This window comes from Symphalangus syndactylus, chromosome 8, assembly GCF_028878055.3.
Source record: "Symphalangus syndactylus isolate Jambi chromosome 8, NHGRI_mSymSyn1-v2.1_pri, whole genome shotgun sequence".
Lineage (NCBI taxonomy): Eukaryota > Metazoa > Chordata > Mammalia > Primates > Hylobatidae > Symphalangus > Symphalangus syndactylus.
The window spans coordinates 135,697,150-135,722,908 of NC_072430.2; the positions used below are offsets into that span (position 1 = coordinate 135,697,150).

Genomic DNA, 25,759 nt, shown 5'->3' on the forward strand with positions numbered 1-25,759 from the left:
CCCACCCCCGCAAAACCCCAAACTGTGCGGGACTCTGCTCCAGGTCTCCAAACGATCTTATCTAGTGAGGGGATAATTGTCTGTCTTCTCACCCTCGGCTGCCCAGCGCCTGCACCTAGTAGGTGCTCAGTAAGTATGTGTGGGATGGACGAATAAATGAATGAATGAATGACTCTGCTTCCCCGCGTCTGCGCAGGGACTTCGGGAGGAGCCACCCTTGGAGGGCTGGGGAGAAAGCCCTTTTCTCCCACCCGGGCCCGCAATGCGGGCTGCCCCCAGGGGAGCGTGTACACAGAGGCCCCGCCTGGGGGCCCGGGGGTCCGGCTGGGCTCGGCCCTCGGGGGCGTGTCCTTCGTGCCGGGGCGCCACCGCCCCGAGAGGCGGGCAGCGGGTGCACCCGGGCCGCGGCGGCCGCAGAGGGCGGGCAGCGGCCAGCATGGAGCGCGAGCTGGAGGCGCTGGCGGCCCGGCCCGCGCGCCCAGCTGAGCCGCCCTTCCAGGCGTTGGTGGAGGCGGCGGGGGGCCGCGGGCAGGTGCTGCTGGTGGGCGAGCTGTGGGAGCGCGAGCAGAGCCGCGCGCTGCTGCGGGACTTCGCACGGGCGGTGTTCCCGCCGGAGCCAGGCGCGGGCAAGCCAGGCGGCGCGGCGGCAGAGGGCTCGGGGCCCGGGGCGGCGCGGGGGGCGCAGAGGGCGGCCGGGGCGGCGGCGGCGGCGCGCGCCATCAGCTCGCCGCTGGTCTTCGTGCTGTGCCGCGCGTCCTCGCTGGCCGCCCGGGAGCCGCGGCGCCGCCTGCGGGAGATGCTGCGGGACGTGCGCGGCCGACGGCGGGCCGGGGCGGCGCTGGTCGGGGTGCTGGTGGCCGAGGCCGGGCCAGAGGACGCGGTGGCGCCGGGGCTGCGGCTGCTGGAGGCGCTGTTGCGCGCAGTGTTCGGCCGCCAGGCGGGGGGGCCCGTGCAGGCGGCCGCCTACTGCCCCGGCCTCCCGGCCTCCTGCTTGGCCGTCCAGGCGGCCGCCTGCAGGGCCCTGCAAGCCGCCGGAGCCGGGCAACCAGGTGAGACTGCGCAGGGCCCGGCTGGGTGCGGGCAGGCGGTGGCTCGGGCACGTCCCCCAAGTTGGACCCCTTTGGCCAGTCCCCCTCATTGAGCACCGAGGTAAACTGAGGCTCAGAGCAGGGAGGTGCCTAGAGCCAGGCCTCGTAGCTAGCGGAGAGCGGGCCCTGCGTAGCGGATCGAGTCTGTCCCGGGAGGGTCCGGAGTGCACGGGAGATGCCTAGGGGGCGTAGGAAAGCTGAGGGGCCGAGTAGAAGGCAGAGGGAGTGAGTAGAGAGAAGGGATGAATCGGGCAGGGCCGAGATCTAGTAGTTACGGGGTGGGTGGGGGTGGGGAGAGAAGAGGAGTGGGGAAGGAAATGGGAAAGCCTTGGGATGAGAAAGTTTCAAGGGGGTGGATGGGTGCTAAGGAGATTGGCGGTGCCAGAAGCTAAATTCTAGGGCACTGCGCAGCTAGAGATGCGTCGGGAGCTCCAGGAGGGGCGGAGGGGCATCTCCAGCGCGGTGGAGGCTCGTCCTGGAAGCCCTGCCTGGTTTTAGGAAGAGGGCAAGGAATGGGTGCTCGGGACTTGGAGTATGGGGAGGTGAGAGGGACTGAGAGTACATTTTCTATTGATTTCTGGCCACCCACCAAGGCTGTGCACCCAACTGCTGTGTCCCTCTGCCTCCCCCAGATCTGCTGAGGCCACCTTTTCCCTCCACATTCTCCTGAAAGGTGGAAGGGATTTAAGGGTCTTTTCCCAGCCCCCGTGACTGCCGCCATCAGCAAAAGGGCCAGGATCTCCTTCCTCCTGAAACGCAAGCCTTTACGGGAACTCTCCAGTGTTCTAGGATGAAAATATGCACATTAAGAGTAGCTGCATCTGGCAAACCCGGGAGATCTTTGCACTCTCCAGCTCCCAGCTTTCTCTCCCTGCCCAGCTGGGCAGCCCTTCAAGCCCTCCAGCCCCTTCCTCTTAAGTAGATAACGAAGAGAGTGGCTGTATTGTGTGTCTCCTGGAGTATTGGCGTTGGTTGGGGGGCAGGGGGGTCCCAGCAAGGAGACCTGGTACCTGTGATGCTGCCAATGTCACATTCACCTGCCAGCCTGGCCTGCCTGGGCGAGTGCGCCTGCCCTAACCCTCCTCCCTCAGGGCGCAATCCGTTTTTTTTGTTGAGGCTGTGATTGTTCTGATTTTTTTTTCAACCCCTTTGCTGACCAGGCCTCCGAGGGAAAGAAGGGAATTCACACACATTTTCTATACCCTAATGAGTGCATGCTTTTTTTTTTTTTTTTTTTAGATGAAGTCTCGCTTTGTTGCCCAGGCTGGAGTGGCAGTGGTGCGATCTCGACTCACTGCAACCTCCGCCTCCTGAGTTCAAGCGATTCTTCCATCTCAGCCTCCCAAGTAGCTAGGACTACAGGCGCCTGCCACCACACCCGGCTAATTTTTGTTTTTTTTAGTAGAGACAGGGTTTCGCCATATTGACCAGGCTAGTCTCGAACTCCTGACCTCAAGTGATCCACCCACTTTGGCCTCCCAAAGTGCTGGGATTACAGGTGTGAACTACCACGCCCTGTCCCTCCTAAGCTTTTTGTAGACACACTGCTGTTGCCTCAGCCTGAAGAGCCTTTTCTCCTCCCTCCTCCTCACCTGGCCAATCCCATCTGTGCATTCAGAACTGGACTTCCTCCTCCAGGAAGGCTTCCTTGACCTTCCCTGCTCCCATTTGCAAGTTCACTGGCGAAATCCCAGAACCCTTTATCCCTTTGCTCTCTGAGCTCTTACCACATGATTTCGTTCCCTTGTGAACATGATTTTGTTCCCTTGTGGGATTAAACACCATCTTCAGTCCCATTTCCTGATACCCTGCCTGGCATGCAGAAAGAGTGAATGAATCCTCCCTTCCTGTTAAATAAACACTAATACTTTTGAGATTTTAAAACTTTGCAAGGGAATTGTTCTCTAGTATGTTAAGCGCTTTCCTACTTTTATAAAAACATACTGAACAAAATTAAACCTCTCACAAATGACTGAAGGTCATGAGTGGAATTATAACTTATAGCCCACTGATTTCTTTGCCTTGGGCAGAGGGCAGTGGGCAGTGGGCAGAACTATTATCCTCACACCAAATGGATTCATGTCACTAAGATTTCGCTAGTGGTCGGATCTGTTTTTTTAAAGTTTTCTGATTTCTTTCCTCACCATCTGATGATAATTCTTATTCTAGGTTGCTAGCCTTTTGGCAGTGCCCTTTTACCCAGTTCGTGGTACCTAATCCAGCTGCCTTTGGGTTGAAAAACTAAGGATACAGTCTCATTACATTTGGGTGCAGGTTAAGAGTAAATAGGTCCTGAATAAAGATTACGAACAAAGATTTTCCTTGTTTTGGTTGCCTGAAGTCTTTAAAAAATAAATAAACAACCTGGTTCCTGTTGACTTTATAGATTACTAACAAATATATCTATTCCTGCCAAGAAATAATTTGAACTAAAATCAGAGGAAATGTGCAGCTCTTTGAGTATTTTGTTTGGTGCTATGTAATTGTAATTAATTTCATGTCATTTTCATTGCTTTAGTTTCCTCAACATGGTACCTACATCATAGGGCTTTTGTGAGAATTAAAAGAGATAACATAGATAAAGTAAAGCAATCATTTTTAAAGTTCGTTTTTAAAGTGCAAAAACCCACCCGCTTTTGCAAATCAGACTCTGTGTTTTTAATCAGACAGTTGAAACTAGGGCAGTTGACAGCTGAGGCACTTGATTTGCTAAACGAAATCTCTCAGTCTTGTGAAGTGGGAACCATGTGACCCTCTGACTCAGGTTTTCTGTTCTTCCTAGTGGAAGGAGCCTGGGAGAGGCCAGGCCTCCCCGGACTGCTGGCCTGCTTTTCCTGGGGTCCCTGGAGCCAGAGGAAGAACCAGGATGTTGCTGCCTGCAGAAGCCCAGCTCAGGGTGAGTGCTCCCCGACCTCCTGCATCCTGAGGGCCAGGTGCATGGAATTATGGGAGTGGTCACATGAACTTAGGGACCTTAGGGACAGAGTGGACCAACATCTATGGAGTGCTTGCCATGTGCCAGGTATGGGGGTGAGCAATGTGAGGTGCCCATATGCCAGGCAGTGGGCACATGGGCTCGGTCAGGCTGGGCTCTTTCCTCAGGAGTCTCCACCTAATGAAGGCAGTATGGGCAGGGCTGTAACGAACGCGTCTCCAGGTGCATGGTGGGGTGCATGGGACCAAACACAGCAAGTCTCCCTGGAGGGTCCAGGGAGTATCCTAGAGCAAGTGACATTTGAGCCGGGGATGGAGGGATTTTCATAGGCAGAAATGGGAAGGTTTGGAAAAGGAGCACTGAGCTAAGGAGTGACAGCATGATGTCATGCTCAGAAAAGGGACCACCTTCGAGAGGCCCCGGGAGTGAGGTGCAGAAGGAAACCAGTGAGGGCCAAGGCTGAAGGGAAGCGTTTGGACCAAATCAGGGTCCCAGATGTGCAGCCTTCAGGAGTAGTGTGCCATGAGCGATTTCTGAGCAGAGAGATTGAGGTGTGTTTAGAGAGGTGGACTCTAGGACAGGGAGACACCTCGGCAGAGCCCACCTAGGAGGAGGCTGCCGTGTCCCAGGAGGGCTAACAGGCGGCCTGGGCCAGACCTGGGCAGTGGGAATGGAGGGGAGAAAACTCACCCAGGAGCCAGTCCTAGGTGGAATCATCAGGCCACTAAACGGAAGCGAGGGAGAAGGGGAAGGGGAAGACACCCCTACATGTCAATGCTGATGTTAGAGACATAGGAAGCGCACTGATCCCCCCCTTATCCACGTGAGATGCTTTAAGACACCTGTGGATGCCTAAAACCATGGGTAGCACCAAGCCCTACGTATACGCTGTGTTTTTTACTATACATACATACCTACGATAAAGCTTAATTTATAAACTGGGCACAGTTAAGACATTTAACAATATATAATAAAAGTTATGTGAATGAGATATCTCTCTGAAAATATCTTATTGGACTGTACCGCAGGTAACTGAAACTGCAGATAGTGATGCCATGGATGGGGGTGGCTACAGTACTCAGAAGCAGGGTGTAGCCTGCTGAATGGACACAGCCCCATCCCAAAGTGCACTGAGAAGTATAGCTTTGTTACAGAAACAATGGATAGTGGTTCAAAATTAACTTTCATTGTGTCTCTTATTTAAGAAAGAAAACCATTAGTTGATGTGTCCGCCTTCATTGCTGCATAAGAAATGACCGCAAGTAGGTCAGGCGTGGTGGCTCATGCCTGTAATCCCAGCACTTTGGGAGGCCGAGGTGGGCAGATGACCTGAGGTCAGGAGTTCAAGCCCAGCCTGACCAACATGGTGAAACTCTATCTCTACTAAAAATACAAAATTAGCCAGGTGTGGTGGCACATGCCTGTAATCCCAGCTACTTGGGAGGCTGAGGCAGGAGAATTGCTTAGACCCCGGAGGTGGAGGTTGCAGTGAGCCAAGATTGCGCCATTGCACTCCAGCCTAGGCAACAAGAGTGAAACTCCATCTCAAAATAAATAAATAAATGAATAAATAAATAATCGCAAGCTTAGCAGTTTCAGAGGTGTTGATTAGGTCCCTGACTTCTTGCTAGCTGTCAGCTGGAGCTGCTCTCAGCTCCAAGAGGCCCCTGCCGTTCCTTGCTCTCACAAGCCCTCTCTCAAGAGATCCTCCTTCAACCAGCAGAACACCCCTCTCCAGTCTGCTAAGAGGGAGTCCACATAACCTAAGGAGTCAAGGGAGTCACTAGCCATTGTTTGTCAGAGAGGCACCCTACTTCCCAGAGTGACTAAGCTATCACATTCACAGAGCCCATCCAGATTCAAGGAAGGGCTTTATAAGGGGCCAGAATCTTGGGGGCTATCTTAGAATTCTGCCTATCATGTTTGAAAACTAAAAAAAAAAATACAAAAAAAAAAAAAAAGAAAGAAAACAAATGTGAAACATCATTCACTTAATTCCATCATTCAGAGATAACTACGATTATATTTTGGGGTACACCATTCTATTTACCTATCTCTCCTTGTGCTATTTAAAATTTAATAAACTCACTTCTATATCATCTTCAAAATGCAGCAGATATTTAAAATGTTTAATTGCAAAAATGCTAACTTCAACCTCCCCGCCATCATTTTGGATATACCTGGAAACTAAAGGAGAAAAGATGAAACAACAGCATCATTAACCATTTTACATAAATCTTGGATAATTTCTCTCTCTGTGGTATGTACAAATCTCATGTAGAAGTGAATGTATTAAAATGCAAATGGCATTTATGGACTGTGTACACACATTGATAGTATATGATAAATATAGGATATCATAATTACATGCATTTATACAATCATGAGTTGCTTAATGACAGGGATATGCATTCTGAAAAATACATTTTTAGGGGATTTTGTTGTGTGAACACGATAGAGTGTACTTACAAACCTGGATGGTATAACCTACTACATGCCTACGCTATGCGGCATAGCCTGTCATTCCTAGGCTACAAACCTGTACAGCAGGTTACTGTCCTGAATATTGTGGGCAACTGTAACACAATGGTAAGTAGCTGTGCGTCTCAACATACCTAAACATAGTAAAGGTGCAGTAAAAATATGCTATAAAAGATCAAAAAATGATACATCTGCATAGGACACTTAGCGTGAATGAAGTTTTCAAGGCTGGAAGTTGTTCTGGGTGAGTCAGCGAGTGAAGGGTGAGTGAATGGGAAGACCTAGGACATTGCTGTGCACTGCTGTCGACTGTATAAACACAGTACACTTAGGCTACACTACATTTATTTTAAAATGTTTCTTTCTTCAATAATAAATTAACCTTAGCTTACTGTAACTTTTTTACTTTATAAACTTTTTGATTTTTTGGCCAGGCGTGATGGCACGTGCCTGTAGACACTGCTACTCCAGAGGTCAAGGCAGGAGGCTCTCTCGGACCCAAGAGTTCAAGGCTACAGTGATCTGTAATCCTGCCGTTGCACTGCAGCCTGCACAACATAGTGAGACTGTCTCAAAACAAACAAACAAAAAACAAAAACCACCTTTTTAAATTATTAAAAGCTTTTTGACTCTTTTGTAGTAATACTTGGCTTAAAACACAAAATATTGTAGAAATGTACAAAAATATTTTCTTTATATCCTTATTCAATAAGCTTTTTCCTATTTTAATTTTTTTTTCTTGCTAAAAACTAAGACATAAACATGCGCCTTAGCCTACACCTACACACAAGGTCAGGATCATCATTATCACTGTCTTCTGCCTCCACATCTTGTCCCACTGGAAGGTCTTCAGGGACAATAACACACATGGAGCTGTCACCTCCTATGATAAACAGTGCCTTCTTCTGGATACCTCTTGAAGGACTTGCCTGAGGCAGTTTTACAATTAACTATATAAATATAAATTTTATATACGTGTGTGTGTATATATGTATCTATATAGATATATATCTATATAGATACATATATATGTATATCTAGATATATATGTATATCTAGATATATATATACACATATATGTATATCTAGATATATATGTATATCTAGATATATATATACATATATGTTTATATATGTATATATATACACACACATATAAGTAGAGGGAGTACGCTCTAAAATAATGTTAAAACATATAGTAGGCCAAGGCTGGCAGATCACCTGAAGTTGGGAGTTCCAGACCAGCCTGGCCGACGTGGTGAAACCCCATCTCTACTAAAAATACAAAAATTAGCCAGGCATGGTGGCACACACCTGTAATCTCAGCTACTTGGGAGGCTGAGGCAAGAGAACTGCTTGAACCTGGGAGGTAGAGGTTGCAGTGAGCAGAGATTTCACCAGTGCACTCCAGCCTGGGCAACAGAGCAAGACTCCACCTTAAAAAAATAATAATAATTATATATATATATACAGAGAGAGAGAGAGTAAGTACAGTAAAATAGTCATTTCTTATTATTATCAAGTATTGTCTACTGTATATAATTGTATGTGGTAGACTTTTATATGACTGGCAGTGAGTAGGTTGTTTCCACCAGCGTTGCCACAAACATGTGAGTAATGCATTAAATTGCAGCATCAGGACAAACAAGGTTACTAGGTGACAGGAATTTTTTAGCTGTGTTTCAATTTTTTTTTTTTTTTTTTTGAGACAGAGTCTCGCTCTGTCGCCCAGGCTGCATGCACTGTGCAGTGGCACGTCTCGGCTCACTGCAAGCTCCACCTCCCAGGTTCACGCCATTCTCCTGCCTCAGCCTCCCGAGTAGCTGGGACTACAGGCTCCCGCCACCACGCCCAGCTAATTTTTGGTATTTTTAGTAGAGACAGGGTTTCACCATGTTAGCCAAGATGGTCTCGATCTCCTGACCTCATGATCCGCCCACCTTGGCCTCCCAAAGTACTGGGATTACAGGCGTGAGCCACCGTGCCCGGCCAGCTGCGTTTCAGTCTTATGGGACCTCTCTCTTATTAAGGTTTGTAATTGACCAAAATGTCATTATGTTGCACGTGACTGTACTTACTGTTTTGGAATCTGCTTTCTTCACCAATAACATACTATAACTGCCTTCCACAGCAATAATTATATGTCAACAACATATTTTCCTTTTTGAGGTAATTCTTTTTTTTTTTTTTTTTGAGACGGAGTCTTGCTCTGTAGCCCAGGCTGGAGTGCAGTGGCGTGATCTCGTCTCACTGCAAGCTCCGCCTCCCGGGTACACGCCATTGTCCTGCCTCAGCCTCCTGAATAGCTGGGACTACAGGCGCCCGCCACAGCGCCTGGCTAATTTTTTTTGTATTTTTAGTAGAGACGGGGTTTCACCGTGGTCTCGATCTCCTGACCTCGTGATTCACCCGCCCCGGCCTCCCAAAGTGCTGAGATTACAGGCGTAAGCCACCGCGCCTGGCCTTGAGGTAATTCTAAATTAACATGCAGTGGCAAGAAATCATACAGAAATCCCAGCACTTTGCGAGGCCAAGGCAGGGGGATAGCTTGAGCTCAGGAGTTCAAGACCAGCATAAGTGACATAGTGAGACCCCGTCTCAAAAAACAAAAAAGGAGATCACCCAGAGAGATCCTGTGTATACTTTGCCCAGTTTCCCCCAATGGTAACATTTTGCAAAACTATAGTGCAATAGCACAAACGGGATATTGACACTGACGCAATCCACAGATCTTATTCGGATTTCCCCAATTTTACTTCTATACTGTGTGTGTGTGTGTGTGTGTGTGTGTGTGTGTGTGTGTGTGTGTGTGTGTGTGTGTTTAGATCTGTGGACTTCTATATATTGTCTTTAATGCCTGAATCCCATTATATGTGTGAGCCATAGTTCACTCAACCAGTCCCATTGTTGGACATTGAATCAGGACACTTTCAACTGCAAGTAAAGATACCATGACACACACTAGCACAAGCAGTAAGAGAAATCATTATCTCACCTAAAAGACAGTGCAGAGATGGAGTCGGCTTCAGAGTTGGTTGATTCAGGGGCTCAGGGACCCCACCAAGCACCCAGGTTTGCTCTTTCTCTCTGTTGGGCCATCTTCAGTGTCAGTTTCATCCTTAGGCTGGTAGCAAGATAGCTCCAGCAGTTCCACTAATTATTCCTAATTATTTTCTTAGGATAAAATCCTAGAAGTGAAATTTGTGGGTCAAAGGGTGTGTACATTGTTAAGGTTTTTGATATGTATTTTATTTTGTTTTTTAAGTAGGTATTTGCTGGGGCCAACTTTCTCCTTTTCCTTCCTAGATAACTCACTCACAACCTTTCTCTTCTGATTCAGTGATTTCTTCTCCTGTGTTCCAGAAGACTTCCAGGAACCTGAGGAGGAGCTGGCACTAACAGCCATATTTCCCAATGGAGACTGTGAGGACCTTGGAAGGGGGTCAAAAGCCTGTGATGGAGTCGTCCACACTCCTGCTGAGCCCACCGGAGACTCAAGATGAAGCCTGGACCCTTGCGCTGTCCCTGGCTCTAACCTACAGACTGGGGCCTGGCTCCCTCTCACTGGCCCCCAGGTCTCCATGGAGACTGCAGAAACCCCCGCCTGCTGGAGGCCTGCCGCACTCACAGTTACCAGCTGGACAGTGGGGCTTACTAAGACAAGCAAGACCTAAAACAGTGTCTCCCCTGGGAACCTACTCCCCCCCCAGCATTTGCTGAGTCTGATCACAGGGAGGTTATTTTGTCTCTCTGGCTCGGTTTCTCTGAGCCGCTGAGACAGATGGCTCTCTGCTTTGAGGCTCTGCAGATCTGTGGCACCCCATGGTGTGTCTGCAGTGTTCCGGGCACATGCATGGGCACCCATCGTTGAGAGTGCAGCTGGGAAGAACTCTGAACCAGAAGTCATCAGAGCTGAGGTGTGGCCTTGAACATGTCACTCAGTCTCTGGGGCTTCTGTTTCACAAATGCATGAGGGGGCCACCAGCCCAGTGGCTTTAAACCAGGGGCAGGTTGTCCCTCCAGGCAGCAATGGAAATGTGTATGTGTTGAGGGGGTCACAGGGACTGTGGGGGCACCCCTGGCATCTAGTGGGCATCCCACAGTGTGCAGAACAGTCTCCGACAGCAGAGAATTGGTCCATTCAATGCCAATTGTAGTACCTTTGAGACATTCTGGCTGAGCCAATGCCTTCTCCCTGTCAGAGTCCCCCAAAGCAGACAGGGTCAGGCTTCCCTGGACCTTGGCTCCCAGAGCAAGCCAAAATAAAGACTACACTGTTGCCTTGGGGGCTTGTCAGGCCAGGGCCAAGGCGGTCTGCGTGCTGCAGGGCCAGGACAGAAATAGCCACGCATGCCTGTGAGAACAAAGAGCCTCTTTCTTTCTCATGTTGACATCAACTTTCTGTGCCAAGTCCTTTGGGCATAAGGATGCTAGGGAATTCCTATAGGCACCAAACAGAAGGAAAGCTAGGGGCTTGGACTACTGGGTATAAGACTCGCTCTAGCTCTCAGGTCCTAGCCCAAGCTCAATGCAGACACAGCCTCTCCGGGCTGTCTGTTTCTGTGAAGTTCTGGAATCCCTTCCTCTGTGTCCGTGAGTCTGACAGAATTGATGATGTTCCCTTACAGCTGGGAAATCCATGTGTTTACTCACAGGGGGAACTCGCCATTACCTCTCTTGTCTTCTTTGCCTGCCTTGGAGAAATCCAGAGTCTTCGGAATGGCAAAGGCAGCACCTGGATTTCCCTGGAGGGGAGGCACTGGCTGAGGGAAGTAGCTCCCTTCATTCATGATGCACAGTTTACGCAGCAGACACACAACTGTGCCTACTATTTGCTCAGTGCCCTGCAAGGTGCTGCCTAACTTTGATTTGTTACTTCAGCTCTCTCCAGGATGGTGCCAAATGGTGCAATGGGAAACCTGTTTTGCCGGGGGGCTCTAGATCACCGGCTCCAGAACTCCCGGCTGCCAGGGTAGCCCCTACCCCCAGCCCCTTGCTCCTGGACAGCAGTGGGTCTCACCTTTAGCCTCTGCCCCCAGTTCTGGTCTGACCCAACAGAAGGGCTCTATGATATTAAGAAGGGGCCCTTCCTGCTCTGTGCCTCAACCTATTCTCCATAATAGGAAGTCTAATCCTGTTCCTTCCCTGCCTGATGAGGATGGTGTGAGGACAAGCAGGACGGCATCTCATTTGGGGTTTTTTGGCAGTGGGCCTCAGTTTAATCCTGCAGGGCTGCCTGCCGGTAGATCCATCCAGCTGCTTCCTTGTAGCCAAGAATGAGCTCAATGAATTGTGATTCACTGATTTTATTGATTTTGTTTTAAAACAGGGAGACTGGTATTTTTGAAGCTGCTATCATTTTCTATTTCTTTATTAATTTCTTTGTAATCATCTTGTTAAAGTTTTCGTATTTAGTGGGAGAGGGAGCTTTGTTTAAGTTTGGAATTTGCCTAGGGCAGAAGTTATAAGGCTTCATAACCTTTTGTATATATTGCCAATATTTGAAACTTGGGAAATTACGTATAAAAAATACCTAGTTTTCTGGGTGGAGGTTGGGGCATGCTGTCATCTCAAGTCTGCTGTGGCTCACCCCCACCACCTTTACCCCCTCCCCCACCCTTCCCACCCCCCATTGCACTTCACTCCTGTAAGATGCCTGCCTGGTGCTGGTCCAGGCGGGCATGTGAGTTTGTAGCCGCTGCTCCAAAGGATGGTTTACACATTATTTTTTCATTACCTTCAGTATTCTTGTGAATGGTTCAAGAGAGAAAGTCTTCATTTACTAAGATTTGGGTTCTACCTCCCAAGTGACAATACAGGGCTGAGATCCATCTCAGCTTCTTTGAGGTGTGGCCACCATAAGCATCATCATTGTAGGGACAGTCTCATTGCCGTCTTCTAGCCGACAGAAGAGTTAGGTGCCAGAAAGGACAATCTTGATGGTGGGTCCCCTCCCTGAAGGACTTTAAGAAGGCATAAAAGGGTTGGGGTGGAGGGTGGCGTGTGAAGGAGGAGGCCCTTGATCAGCTCAGTGGTCCCTGGGAGCCATCGGCAAGAGGCCTCCAGCCGGGTGACAGTCTGGGCTCTCGGGTACTAATCTTTCTAATATGGCGGTGGTTGTGGTGCTTCTGACTTGAATTGATAATTCCCATATCTAATAAAACCAAGAAGTACCTCGTTGATATCTTACTGAAAACAAAATGGATCTTCTTCATTCTCCTAAGGGGCTCCTTGCAGAGACCCTGGAGAGCAGAGAAGCTTGGCAAATGGTGGGAATCTATGGCCTGAAAGCCTCCCAGCCTCTGCCCTGGGTGACATCTCCCCTGCCCTACCAGCTGGGATTAAAAAACCTGTAGCCAGAAAGCATAAGTATATATTTAAAAAATGACTTTTAAATTCTCATAGAGACAGGGTCTCACTACATTGCTCAGGCTGGTTTCAAACTCCTGGGCTCAAGTGATCCTCCCACCTCTGCCTCCCAAAGTGCTGAGGTGACAGGTGTGAGCCAATGGCCAGATTTTTGAAGACAGCATTCAGCTTAGGATACAATGATGTGTGTGTGAGCGTGTGGGCATGCACATGCATGTTTAACCAGAGCTAAAATAACCTTAACTGAGTCTCAGAGAATCCTTTCTACTATTTGGGTCATGCTTTTTCTCCTCTCCCAGTGTTTGCATCCAAACCTTAGTGCACAAGAGTCCCTGGGTTGTCAAACCCAAAACTTAAGGCAAGCCTGCAAAGGGGCCACGAGCTGAGACCCCAAACCTTTGATCTGAACGAGCCCCCCTTACCCTAGCAGAGAACGGCGGATTCAGCCTTGCGGGAGAAGGCGAAGGACTGCCGGGTTAACTTGAAGGCAGCCTGTACTTTAAAGTGTAGCAAAGCGAAGCTGCAGGCTTTATTCCCTGGGGTCAGGAGGCCTGGACTTTGTCCTGTTTGTATGGCAAACACAGCCAGCCCAGTGAGTGAGTGCAGGAAGCTGGCTGTACCCAAGGGCTGCATAACCGCTTCTGACCTGGTTTTGTGTGTTAGGGGATCGAGGATTGGGACAGACGTGGAATTTGGCCTGGGCAGCCTACCACTTGTGTAACCTTGGAGCTCAGGAAGAAATGAGGTGCAAGGGAGAGGGTGGATAGCCAGGATCCCACATGGACCCTTCAGATGCCTTTGGTCTGAGCCAGAGCCCTCTGGGTCCCTTATATTGGGGCTGCCTAATTGGGACTGGAGGCAGAGACGGCCCTCCTGGGATATGCCATGGTTCACACTGTAGTGGGGGCCAGGATGTGGGGTAGCTCAGGTTCAAACCGGGGCTGGGTGCTGAGGCCACTGTGGGGCTGTGGTTTTGGCAAGAGTGAGAACCCTCTCTGGTGTCCTCCCTGGGCTCCCCAGCCCCAGCCGGGGCTCCTGCCACAAATGCAGACCGAGGACTGCCTGTTCTTTGACCAGTGAAATTCAGAGACCCTCAAGGAAGGCTTGTTGCTGTCCTCATCTGCACTTAGAGTAATTAGGTGCCTTGCTTAGTCCTGTGACCAAGCCTGATTTTGAGTCGTGGTTACAGAAACTTAGTCTGTGTCTTGTAGCCCTGAGTTCCTCCTCTTCCTCACCAGTTAACAATATCTCAGAGCAGGGTGTTGTCCTGAATCATTACCATAACCCCAGCCTAAGCTCATCCTGACCACCACTGTCCCAGGTATATCACCGGCTCCAGAACTCCTGGCTGCCAGGGTAGCCCCCGCCCCCAGCCCCTTGCTTCTGGACAGGAGGGAGTGGGTCTCACTTTTAGCCTCTGCCCCCGGTTCTGGTCTGACCCAGCACATGGCAGCTCCAAAGAGCAGACAAAACCTTGAAGCAAAGCCAAAGGGCCAGGCTTCAGTGGGAGGTCAGAGAGAAAAAGGCCCAGGAGAAGGTCTAAAGCAGCCCTAAGAGGAATCTAACGCAGGCACATAGGTAGCTTTCTATAGTGGCCACATTAGAAAAAAGTAAAAAGAAATAGATAAAATTAATTTTAAGCATACATTTCATTTAGCCCAATATATCTAAAATATCATTTCAACTGTAAATTATCAAGACATTCTGCATTCTGTTTTGCATAGTCTTTGAATCCCATGAGAAGTTTACACTTAGAGCCCAATTCAGATATTACATTTTCATCAGAAAAACTTGATCTGTATTTAGATTTCATTAAATGTACAGTCATAAACATTCACATCCTCAAATTGTTTCAGATATACTCAAAGGTTTTGCAGTTATGGAATTACTATCTATTTTTAAATTTCAATTAATTAAAGTTTAGAATGCATTTCCTCAGTTGCACTAGCCACATTGCAGCTGCTCAATAGCACCTATGGCTGGTGGCTACTGTATTGGACAGCACCCCGCAAGAACAGGGGAGGCCTCGCACGGTGGCTCATGCCTGTAATCACAGCACTTTGGGAGGCCAAGACGGGCGGACCACCTGAGGTCAGGAATTCAACACCAGCTTGGCCAAGATGGTGAAACCCCATCTCTACTAAAAATACAAAAATTAGCCGGGTGTGATAGCGGGCACCTGTAGTCCCAGCTACTTGGGAGGCTGAGGCAAAGAATCGCTTGAACCCGGGAGGGAGAGGTTGCAGTGAGCCAAGATTGCGCCACTGCACTCCAGCGTGGGCGACAGAGTGAGACTCCGTATCAAAAACAAAACAAACAAAAAACAGGGGAAACAGGTGAGAGGCCTGTCTTGGGGGTTCATTGTGATTCCTGCGGCAGTTGCCTCCGCAGTCACCCAGAGCTTGCTGGTCATCCCAGACCCTTGGGCAAGGGCAAGACAGCAGCGTCCAGCAGTTGGCTTATGCAGGGCAGCCTTCCAATTGCCCAAAATATGCGCCCTCCTGGACACCATCCTTGGAAGAGAACCTAGTTCCTTACCGATCCTTTCGTGCCTCAGTCCACCCAGACCAATTCCAGCCTTGGTGAGGTGTTTCCCTCTGACCAAGCACCCACCCATGGGAGACCGGCTGCGTTTCGCATCTCTGCTCCCATGAATAAATGCATTTACTCTAAAAACGTGTGGCACGTGTGTTGTACGTGAAACAGCCACCAGCCTCGTGCTGAGTAGCCGTAAAATCTGTGGCGTATTGAGCGCTGCGCTGCGTGCCCCGGCGGCCCTGCCAGGTAGGTGGATCCAGCCATCCCTTTTCCTTTGGCGGGAGAGGCTGGGCTCGGGGGACGCCCGCGGCCACAGCGCTGCGCTGCGAAGTGGCAGAGCAGATATTTGATTCCCGGGATCCCAGGCTCCACGAGCCTGCCCTTTCCACCTTATCTCCGTGCAGCCCAAGAGGCAGTCGAGCTCGAGTCTCGACGAGAGAACGGAGCCCTTCTAAAACCCGGGGATTTGAATGCCCGCAGGCTGCGCGGTGCGCTAGGGGCGGTCACAGCTTCCTCCCGAGCGCCCGCCTCCTAGGAGGCATTGCGCCCACTAGCGGGCGCGGCGGGGAGATGCTCTGGGCAGCTCGGAAACCACGGTGGCCTCGCCGGAAAAGAGAGCACCTGACCCAGGGCCAGGCACCGCCACGATTTCCTTCACCCTGACAAGGCCCCCAGCCCAGCCGATACCCGTGTGAGGCCACAGCTGACCTCGATTGGGCTTTGAGAAGTTTTGTGTCCCTCAGCTTTGGAGGGAGGTTGTTTCTAAACCGAGCACATCCTAAGAATTCTTTCCGTGATTTCACTATGTCCTAAAAAATAGAGCTCGTTTTAGAGTCTTGGACAGGGCAGGGGTTTCAGAAGCATAGGTCTGAGTTCTAGCCCTGTGCCAATAACTAAATGATCGGGTGTTCATCCGATCAACTGAGAAACATTTATTGAGCACCTATTATGTGCCCAATACTGTGCTCGTTACTCTAGTGGACAGTGAGATGAACTACTCAAGATGTGGCGTTGCTCTTGAGTAGTTCCTTGTCTAGTTGGGACTGGGGCAAGGAGATGTGATGCCAGCTGGGTAAGGTAAAGGCTTTAAGGGAACCCATGGTGGGCTGGGCCAAGAAAGGCTTCCTGGAGGAGGTGCCGCCTGACTGAGACTCAAAACAAGTGATGTTAGCCTGGAGTGTGGGGGAAAGTGCCTTGACGACAGAGACACGAGCAGGTACAAAGGGCAGTGAAAAGGTACATGGCCACGTGGCCACTCTGGGAGCTTCAGGGGTTCAGGATGGCTGGAGTGTGGCTCTGGCAGACATGAAGACAGTCCCACCATCCTGGAGGAGAAAGTCGTGATCCTGTTGGTTCTGATCATGCTCCTGGCTGGCTGTGAAGAGTGAACTGAAGCCTTCTGGGACTGTAAGCAGGAATTCAAGGCTGTAGGAGGCTGTCGTGGTCTGGAAAGAAGAGGGGGAGGCAACTATTGGGTAATGGAGTGAGGATGGGAGAGGCTGGTGTGAGAGATTAAAGAGGAGATCTGGTGCTGACTGTTGTGGGAGAAAAGTCAGATTTCTGTTGCAGTGGCTGATGGATGTCCTTCACCCACACTGAGGTCAAGGAAGGAGACATACAACTGTGGGATGACAACAGCGTGCACAACTTTGAGGTCACTGAGTTGAAGGAGCCTATGACTCTGCCAAGCAGAGATGCCCAGGAAGTGTGTGAGTCTGTGCTCAGGAGAAAGGGCAGGGCAGTAGAGACATGTTTTATGAGCCACCACCTTGTGCACAGCAGCCAATGGCATTTCACTCTTACGGGGGATGCAGGGAGTGAGAAGAAGGCTATGGACAGAAACACAGAAGAAAGACACATAAAAAAACAGAGTCCAAGATGAGGACTGAAGATTTGAAGGAGCAGAAGTAATCAGAGTTGAGTTTCGAAAAGATTGCTTTGGCTAAAGAATGCAGAATGGACTGGAGAGGCAGAAGCCACAGGCATGGGCCAGTCACTCAGGAGGGAGAACAGAATCCTCCCGGGGGAGGAGCCTGATGTCTGTGTCCAAGCTACTTACCTTTTGCCCATCTCACAGGTTCGCGTGAGGCTCACATGGGGTTGTGACAATGACACACACAACATCCAAGTGGAAGACAGGATTGTCCTCTCATGCAGAATGCCTTCTCCTTGAAGAGCAGAGGTGGCATGTTGACCACCTCTCTGTTTTAAAACATGTTGAATTAGTAGCCAACATTTAAAATTCTGGAGATGTTGCATGAAATTCTGATTTCTGGCTTCTCTTAGAAAAAACCTAAGTCTTCCAACAGTCACCTTGCATTCTTGGCAGGAACTGAGTAGCAGTTGCTCTCTTTAGATGGGACACTCTTTTTTTTGTTTTGTTTTTAGGCGGAGGCTCACTCTGTCGCCAGGCTGGAGTGCAATGGTGTGATCTTGGCTCACTGCAACCTCCACCTCCCGGGTTCAAGCAATTCTCCTGCCTCAGCATTCCGAGTAGCTGGGACTACAGGTGCCCGCCACCGCACCTGGCTAATTTTTGTTTTTAGTAGAGATGGGGTTTCACCATGTTGGCCAGGCTTTGGTCTCGAACTCCTGACCTCAGGTGATCTGCCCACCTCGGCCTCCCAAAGTGCTGGGATTACAGGCGTAAGCCACTGCGCCTGGCCAGGAACTCACTCTGTATCACAGTCCCCACCACTCCCTAGTGCCTCCTTGACACTGTTAGTTGCCATTCACCATCCTGTGGAGCTTGTATTTTCTTTTGCTGGGCCTGCTTTACTCATTTACATTACCTGTTGGCATTTGTTTGTGACTCCTCTAGGGGTTTGGGGCACACAGTGTCTTCATGTGAGGGCTTGGTAGAAGTGCCTCTGTAGAGCCGGGGGCGGTGACTCACATCTGTAATCTCAGCACTTTGGGAGGCCGAGGTGGGCACATCACGAGGTCAGGAGATCGAGACCATCCTGGATAACACGGTGAAACCCCGTCTCTACTAAAAATACAAAAATTAGCCAAGTGTGGTGGCGGGCGCCTGTAGTCCCAGCTACTCGGGAGGCCGAGGCAGGAGAATGGTGCGAACCTGCGAGGCGGAGCTTGCAGTGAATCGAGATTGTGCCACTGCACTGCAGCCTGGGTGGCAGAGGGAGACTCCATCTCAAAAAATAAAAATAAATAAAAAAAAAGAAGTGCCTCTGTAGAATGACACCCCAAGTAATCTGTTTACTTTGCATGCACATCTTCTCGAGCCCTGCCTTTCGATCTGAGCCACAGGCTCCTCAAAAATGTTCAGTAATTATATTTAATATATTTTAAACAACCACCGTTTAAGAATTCTAATTAAAAAAAACTCACACATACAACAAAATGTGTTATCAAGCACATTTAATTCACTGGCAACCACAAGACATTGATTGTGCCCCTAGGTTAGGTAGAAGGCCATAGAAATGAACTTGCCATCGCTGTCCGATTGAAGAGTTTAGCTTGATAGTGCAAGGCCAGTGGCTGAAAAACTGCTACCGTTTGCCACTATTCTTTATCAAGACTTTCTCAGTACTGACCCTTGAAATAAATTGACTTATTGAAGCTAGTATAAGACTGCAAATGGCTATTGCAACTGCCATTTCAAATTTCTGAAGATGTATTAGAAACGAAGAACCCACTGCCGTCAGGGGAAAAGAGGACCTGGGCAGATAGAAGGAAAGAATGGAAGACATTTTTTCTCCCTTGGAAAGGCTTTCACCATATAACTACTGCACATTTTAATACATTGACAACACTGGACACTATTCCAAAAGTAAGTAAAAACCTTCATTGTTCAACCTTATAATAAGCCAATGATTACTTGTGGATTCATTATGATAATAAAGCACTTCCGTGGGGATTTTCTTTTCTTTTTTATGATAGGTTTTGCTTTAGAAAACAATTGAAAGACACTTTTCTAAACAAAAACGCTGTTTGCCGCAGCCCCAATTCCCTAAGCATTGGCTGGTGGGAGATGTGCTGCAGCGAGACCTCCCACCAGCAGGTGGCACTGCGCGCAATGCTCGCACCTCCCCTCAACACCCTTTCTCTCAGCAATGGCGGGTGATGGTGGGGTCCTCTCTTTGCCAGGGTGGCCATTCTAATGCCTGACTTCAGATGCAGACCAGTGTTCCCACCGCGCGGGACTCCTCACCTCGAGGAGGTTTAGAGAAAACAATGGTGTTCTCTGTGTACCCTTCCGTGAGGGCTGGGGAGTAGATCGCGGCGCAGAAGACGCAGGCCAGGGGAGAATTCGCGCCGGACGGCAGGCGGGGCGGCGGGCAGCCCCGGGGCGGGCGGGGTCCTGGCGAGAAGCGAGCCGGCGGCCTGAGGGGGCGACTGACTGAGCAGCGCACCCGGTGAGCAAGGAGGCGCGGTGAACTGAGCGGGCCCTGAGCTGACAGATACACGGCGCAGCTGGAACGGCGAGCGAGCCGACGGGCGAGTGAGGGGCACAGCCATGATCACTTCGGCCGGTGAGTGCGGCCCGGAGCCAGCGCCTGGAGGGAGGAGCCGCCGCCGCGCCGGCTTTTAGCTGAGTCAGGGCCGGTGACTGGGCGCCTCCCGGCGGAGCGCTGGCCTGGGCAGCTTCTCGCTGCCCAAGGCCCACCCCCGGGCCGGGGGCTGGGAGTCTGATCAGGTCACTGCGTGCTTCTCTGGCTTCAGGGAATCGAGCCGGGTCGACCGCCTCGGCATCCCTCCCCAACCACACCCCAGAGCCAGGACCCGAGGGGCTTCCTGGGCCTTCCCCCGACCCCAGAAGGGTTTCCCTTTTTTCTGTGCCTCCCATTCTTGGCCGTGTGAGGTCGTCCAGCCCCAGTTCTTCTCCGCAGGGGATCGGGGTGGGATGGGCCCCTGTGCCATTAAACAGTAAGGCAAACCCCCTGACCAGGCAGCCTAACTGCTACAGAAGTGTTTCTGGACGTGGCCAAGCTCCATTCGCCTTAGAATAAAACCCGGAGTTAGGTTTGAGGTGGGTCATTTCTGGGTCCGATCCAAGGGTGTTCATTCAAAACACCCAGAGAACTTTTGGGTTCGGTGAAGACCCTGAAGACGCCCTGGAGATACCTTTATACTGAGAGCCTACTTACCCTTTCGAGGTTATGTGCTCAGTCTGTTGACTGTACCTTCAAGAAAGAATGGATGGATCTGCGGAGCAGGTTTCATACGCGCAAACCATTGCATAGGTAGATTCACGTAGTGACATTTGCAATGGAATAAGTTACAGAGATCAAGTTTCAATTGGAGACTTAAGCTCCCCGTGCCAGGTTGACTTGCATGTAGCTGTCCAGAGCCTTGGTGCTTTTTCCCTTGCCTGTTTACATACCCTTTTCTCATTTTCTTACTCTATGCTTGACCCACAAAAAGAACATTTTATTGTAAACAAACTGGTGAGCAGAAGACAGTAATCTGAATGGTAAGGCGATCAAAACTTTATTTTTATGAGGATTGGTTAAGGACATCGTTGGAGATACTGGGAGACGTAGTTACTTTCAAACATTTGAAGAGCTGTCACTTGTACCTGGAATAAGACTTTTTGTCCCCAAGGGATACAAGTGATCGCGAGATGAATTTTGGTTCAGTATCAGGAAGTTTTTCCAGTCAGAGCTTTGTAAAGATCAAATAAACACTCAGTTTCTTGCCACCTGTAGGCCTCATTCTATTTCAGATCCATCCATTACCAATGTTTCTTCTAACTTGGCCCAAACCACCTTCATCTCTTGTCTGGGTTACTGTATCAGCGTTAAGGCTTTGTTTTCGACCATTACCTCCGTACAGCCCATTTTTCTTGTGGAATATGCTTTTTAAAACTTTAATCACATCGTGCTTCTTTGCTGACAATCCACCAGTTCTTCCATTGTGTTTAGAGCAGCCGTGTCCAACCCTTTGAATTCGAAGACTTTTTTTCTTATCTGTGGTGGTGGATATCGTGAAAATTATACACAAACTTTTTTTTTTTTAGCTCATTAGCTATCATTAGTGTTAGTGTATTTTATGTGCCCTAAGACAGTTCTTCTTCCATTGTGGCCCAGGGGAGCCAAAAGGTTGGACACCCCTGGCATACAGTAAAATCCAGACTCTTAACCGAGGACCCACATGATCTGATTCCCGCCTTGTCTTGTAGTACTGTCTTCTTCACTCAGTACATCCTAATCACACTGTCCTTTTTGTTCCTTGAATATGTCAGTTTCTCTCCTATCTCGGGGCCCTGGCACATTCTATTCCCTTCTAGTCTTCTCTTCCTCAGATTTCCCCTTAGCTTCTCAATCTTTCATCTCAACTCAAATGTTATCCTTCCCTGATCATTCTATTAAAACATGCCTACTCTCCCTCCGCCACAGCTCTGTAATTGCCTTGTTTGTTTACTTGCCTGATTACTGTCTCTCTCTCTCTGGTAGAATTTTGAGCAGGAAGCTTGTTTTCACAATTCTTAGAATACTGCTGAGAGCATGGCAGAAATTCAGAAGTATGTCTTGACTGAAGAGCTCAGTCAGCCAGTCAAAGCAATTAATCAGTCCCTTGAGTTTTTAAAGTAGAGGCTGAAAAAGCACTTGGTGACAATATTATAGGCTTTAAGCCTCTTTAAAGTGGCAAAACTAATAATTTTTGAGGTCCTATCCTGAGATTCTGTGATCATCATGTAGTGTATATTTATTACTGCCATTTAAGTTTATTGGATTACTTGTCAACTTCTGTTCCAAATCTTTTGTCACTTTGTTTTCTGTCCTATGGCTCATGTTGGCTTAGAAATTTGTCCCAGGTGCTAAACAGGCTAGTGTCATGGTTCTGGTGTGGATTAGTCAGTTTGTTCATTCATTTATTGACCAGGCGGTTGCTAGGCACTAGCATACAGTGGTGAATAAGAGGTCAACATGTTCTATTAGTTTTTTTCAAGAGGTTTGACTATGCAGGGGAGTGGAGAGAGAGAGATAGGTGCTTACAGGTGGGAGATGTGAAATTGAGTGGGTGGTGTTTTCTTTTTTAAACATAATACAGACACATAAAGGAAAGTTGTACTAAAAAGCTTTAAAACAATAGTCCCCCACCTCACTTTTCCTTTCCTGATCCCCGGAGGCAGCTGTTCCCAACTTTTAAGCTGTGTCTTCTGGAACATACCTCCATGTTTGTAAATAAATATCCAAATATTTCTGTCAATTGATTCAACAGTTTTAGACCAATATCTGCTCAGTTTCTATAATGGCATAAGAGGCTTTTAGCATCCTTAGGCCTTTCCCATTCTCTCCCCTCTCCAGAAGAGAGTTCTGTTTTGTTTTTAAGTTGGGAAATACTAATGAATGGAGTGTAGAGTATTTGATTTAGTTCTGGTCCATGGCCAGAGGCTGAGTTTCCAAGCCAAGACAACCATGTAACCAGTTAGTCATAAGTGAAACCAAACCAGAGAATATAAAAATCCGTCTCCCTTTTTGGTAAAAGCCGTTCAAATACATTGATTGAGGATAGGTAGCAGTTTTAGTATTAAGTGTTCTATTATTTAAGATCTGTTCTACATTTAAAGCATTCTGGCCTGTCATCTTACTCCACATCACTAGTTTGCAATTTTTTCTTTTTCACTGATTGAATTTTGAAATTTATCTGTTCCCTGTGCTGTCCATTCAGAATCTCTGTTCTGGACTTGTCATACCAACCTAGAGTACCAAGAGGTTCTTTATATCTGCTTTTATGCTACTTTAGTTTTGCTTGGTAAATTTTGTATCTTTTCCTGTTTGGCTTCCTAAAGACTGCTTAAGCTGTTTGGCAAACCTATACTTGTCAATTAGAAATGGCTACATCTAAGTTGCCTTGACACTTTTTAATCAAACCACAGTTTCAACTCAGTGTTCTGGAATGATTTTAAAACCCACATGGAAAACATTTGAGAGTGGTTTCCTTTGTGGTCTTAGTACAGTAATTTCCCATATCATTTTTCCAATAATCCCTTTGACCTTTGACTATATTTCAAGGTGTGTTCTTTTGAGAGGACAATTATTACTTTTACTCTCCTATGTTAGTGGTAATACCTTGAGGCTAAGAGAAGCCACATGGAGAACACTGTGCTTGGGTAATTGAATTCAGAATGAGTATGATTGTTCATCATTTAGTAAAACCCAGGTTACTTGTGATAGGAAAAAGGTGCCATGATATACACACCTTGAAATAATTGAAGTATTTTACCTTGTTGAGTTGATGACTAAATGCTTCCATTTTTATAAATGATCTTATAACTGTTGATTTATTTTGTATGAATATTTTATTCTAAAATTGTACAGGAAAGTTTCCCGTTTGAATCAGTAAATTCGGCCAATGGTTCTCAAACTATAGTTAGCAAAAGAATCACAGTACTGGGCCCCATCCTGATAATTTTTGATTCAGTACTGGAGTGGGGCCGAGAATGTGTATTTCTAACAGGTTCCCAGGCAATGCTGTTAGTCCAGGGACCACATTGAAAACCATTGAATTAGGCAAATGATGTGATATATGTGGTGCCACGAGGGTTTGATAATATAGTTAAGTCTTAAACTGGAGATATAAACCTTTACACTTTCAAAGAAAAATTGTCATTCCCCTAGAGAAGTTACGCCTCAAAAAAATTGTTTTTCAGCCGTCATATATTTTTGACCAGGTGTTAATTTCTACTTTAGTGAGAATGTGTTTCATAATCATGTTACATCTTTTCTCTCATAGCTGGAATTATTTCTCTTCTGGATGAAGATGAACCACAGCTTAAGGTATGAATTGAAGAAAAAGTAACTAGGTTTAGTGCGAATACTGTGAACCCTTTTGAATTTAGTGATATCTGTAATCTTCCATCATTCAAAGTTGCTAGCTGGCTTGTACCCAGTTATTGTAACCTAGCCAGAGAGGACAGTATTTTGGCCACAGCAGTTGGTTTCCCTTGAGTTTAACAAAGCTAAGACAAATAAACCTCGTTACGACACTTGAATAGCCCCCTAATTTCTTTTTTTTTCTTTTTTTAATCTTTTTCCTTTTTTGAGACAGAGTCTCGCTTTGTCACCCAGGCTAGAGTGCAGTGTGTGGTCATGGTTCACTGCAGCCTTGACCTCCTAGACTCAAATGATCCTCCCATCTCAGCCTCCCAAGTAGCTAGGACTGTAGGCATGCACCACCACACTCAGCTAATTTTTTAATTTTTTGTTGTGATGGGGTCTCACTATGTTGTCCAGGTTGATCTCAAACTCCTGCTCCTGGGCTCAAGTGATCCCCCCGCCTTGACCTCCCAAAGTACTGGGATTACGGGGTCTGAGCCACCACACCTTTCCCTTCCCCCGCCCCAGTTTCTTTATCAACAGAAAACACAAAAAGTTGTTGCTTGTGTTTCACATATTTAAAGTTTTTTATTTGATGGAAATTTGGAATGTCCTTCTAGTGGCTCTAGATACTTGATTCCTTTACATCTAAACTAGCAACCTGGAGTTAATTGTTTATATTCAAAGAAGAAAAATGTTGATGATTGAAAACAGAAAAGAAATGTGTAAACTCCAGAAAAAGTGTAAGTTGGTAAATTTTTATATTTGTCATAGAGTAAAAGTTTGAGTAAATATTACTGAGGATTTGATCATTGATTTGCTGAAAAGAATTTTTTAAGGAAGTTTAATGATAAGTCTATCTCAAAATAGAATTTTGGTTATCTTTTACAGGAATTTGCACTACACAAATTGAATGCAGTTGTTAATGACTTCTGGGCAGAAATTTCCGAGTCTGTAGACAAAATGTAAGAAATTATTTTTATAAATCAGAATAAGGTGGATCAAATTTAATTGTGAATGTGGGTCTTGTGGCTTATTGATTCATTTAGAAATTTGCTGTTAACTGAATTGTGGCTTGAATATTTAGGTTTGGGATTTTTAGGGAAAACCACAGTTTGAACTAGACCTGTACTTCCTAATTTCTTTCAGAGAGGTTTTATACGAAGATGAAGGTTTCCGGAGTCGGCAGTTTGCAGCCTTAGTGGCATCTAAAGTATTTTATCACCTGGGGGCTTTTGAGGAGTCTCTGAATTATGCTCTTGGAGCAGGGGACCTCTTCAATGTCAATGATAACTCTGAATATGTGGAAACTATTATAGGTAATTATCGTCTATCTGGTAAGGCTTTATCTTGTCGGCTTCTTTCTTGCTGTAGTGCACATAGAAGCTTTTTTCCTGAATTTGATGTTGCCAAATTTCATTTTAATTGGAAGTTCATAATCTTTCTACAATAATTTTTTGCTGGCTGAGTTTTTAGATCTGCCCTTCAACTGAGTGCTGGTTCTCAGTGGTTATGATGATCACCAGTCCAATGAGCATGCTGTTAGAGGAAAAGATTAAATC

At 47.7% G+C, this 25,759-nt stretch overlaps 2 protein-coding genes across 3 annotated transcripts in view; both read left to right on the forward strand.

Moving 5' to 3' along the window:
• The first annotated feature begins 218 nt into the window (after window positions 1-218).
• On the forward strand, window positions 219-12,705 carry C8H2orf72 (chromosome 8 C2orf72 homolog). The gene is made up of 3 exons (XM_055290946.2): window positions 219-1,049; window positions 3,871-3,984; window positions 9,868-12,705. The coding sequence occupies exons 1-3, from the start codon at window positions 263-265 to the stop codon at window positions 10,005-10,007; spliced, it is 1,041 nt and encodes a 346-aa protein (XP_055146921.1). The 5' UTR covers window positions 219-262; the 3' UTR covers window positions 10,008-12,705.
• Window positions 12,706-19,715: 7,010 nt separating this feature from the next.
• Window positions 19,716-25,759, forward strand: part of PSMD1 (proteasome 26S subunit, non-ATPase 1) — a 113,609-nt gene continuing 107,565 nt past the window's right edge. The window contains exons 1-4 of one of the 2 annotated variants that reach the window (XM_055290947.2): window positions 19,716-19,907; window positions 24,115-24,158; window positions 25,089-25,162; window positions 25,347-25,516. In XM_055290947.2, the coding sequence (XP_055146922.1) occupies window positions 19,892-19,907; window positions 24,115-24,158; window positions 25,089-25,162; window positions 25,347-25,516 (304 nt within the window). In that variant the 5' untranslated portion in view covers window positions 19,716-19,891. The remainder of the gene's footprint in view (window positions 19,908-24,114; window positions 24,159-25,088; window positions 25,163-25,346; window positions 25,517-25,759) is intronic. The other variant, XM_055290948.2, reaches the window with a different exon arrangement.

Excerpts from the sequence above, each read along its gene's own strand:
- C8H2orf72 (XM_055290946.2), top strand. The coding sequence starts at position 263 with ATGCGGGCTGCCCCCAGGGGAGCGTGTACACAGAGGCCCCGCCTGGGG. Across the intron at positions 1,050-3,870 it reads CGCCGGAGCCGGGCAACCAG|TGGAAGGAGCCTGGGAGAGG; the intron begins GTGAGACTGCGC and ends TGTTCTTCCTAG. Across the intron at positions 3,985-9,867 it reads CTGCAGAAGCCCAGCTCAGG|AAGACTTCCAGGAACCTGAG; the intron begins GTGAGTGCTCCC and ends CCTGTGTTCCAG.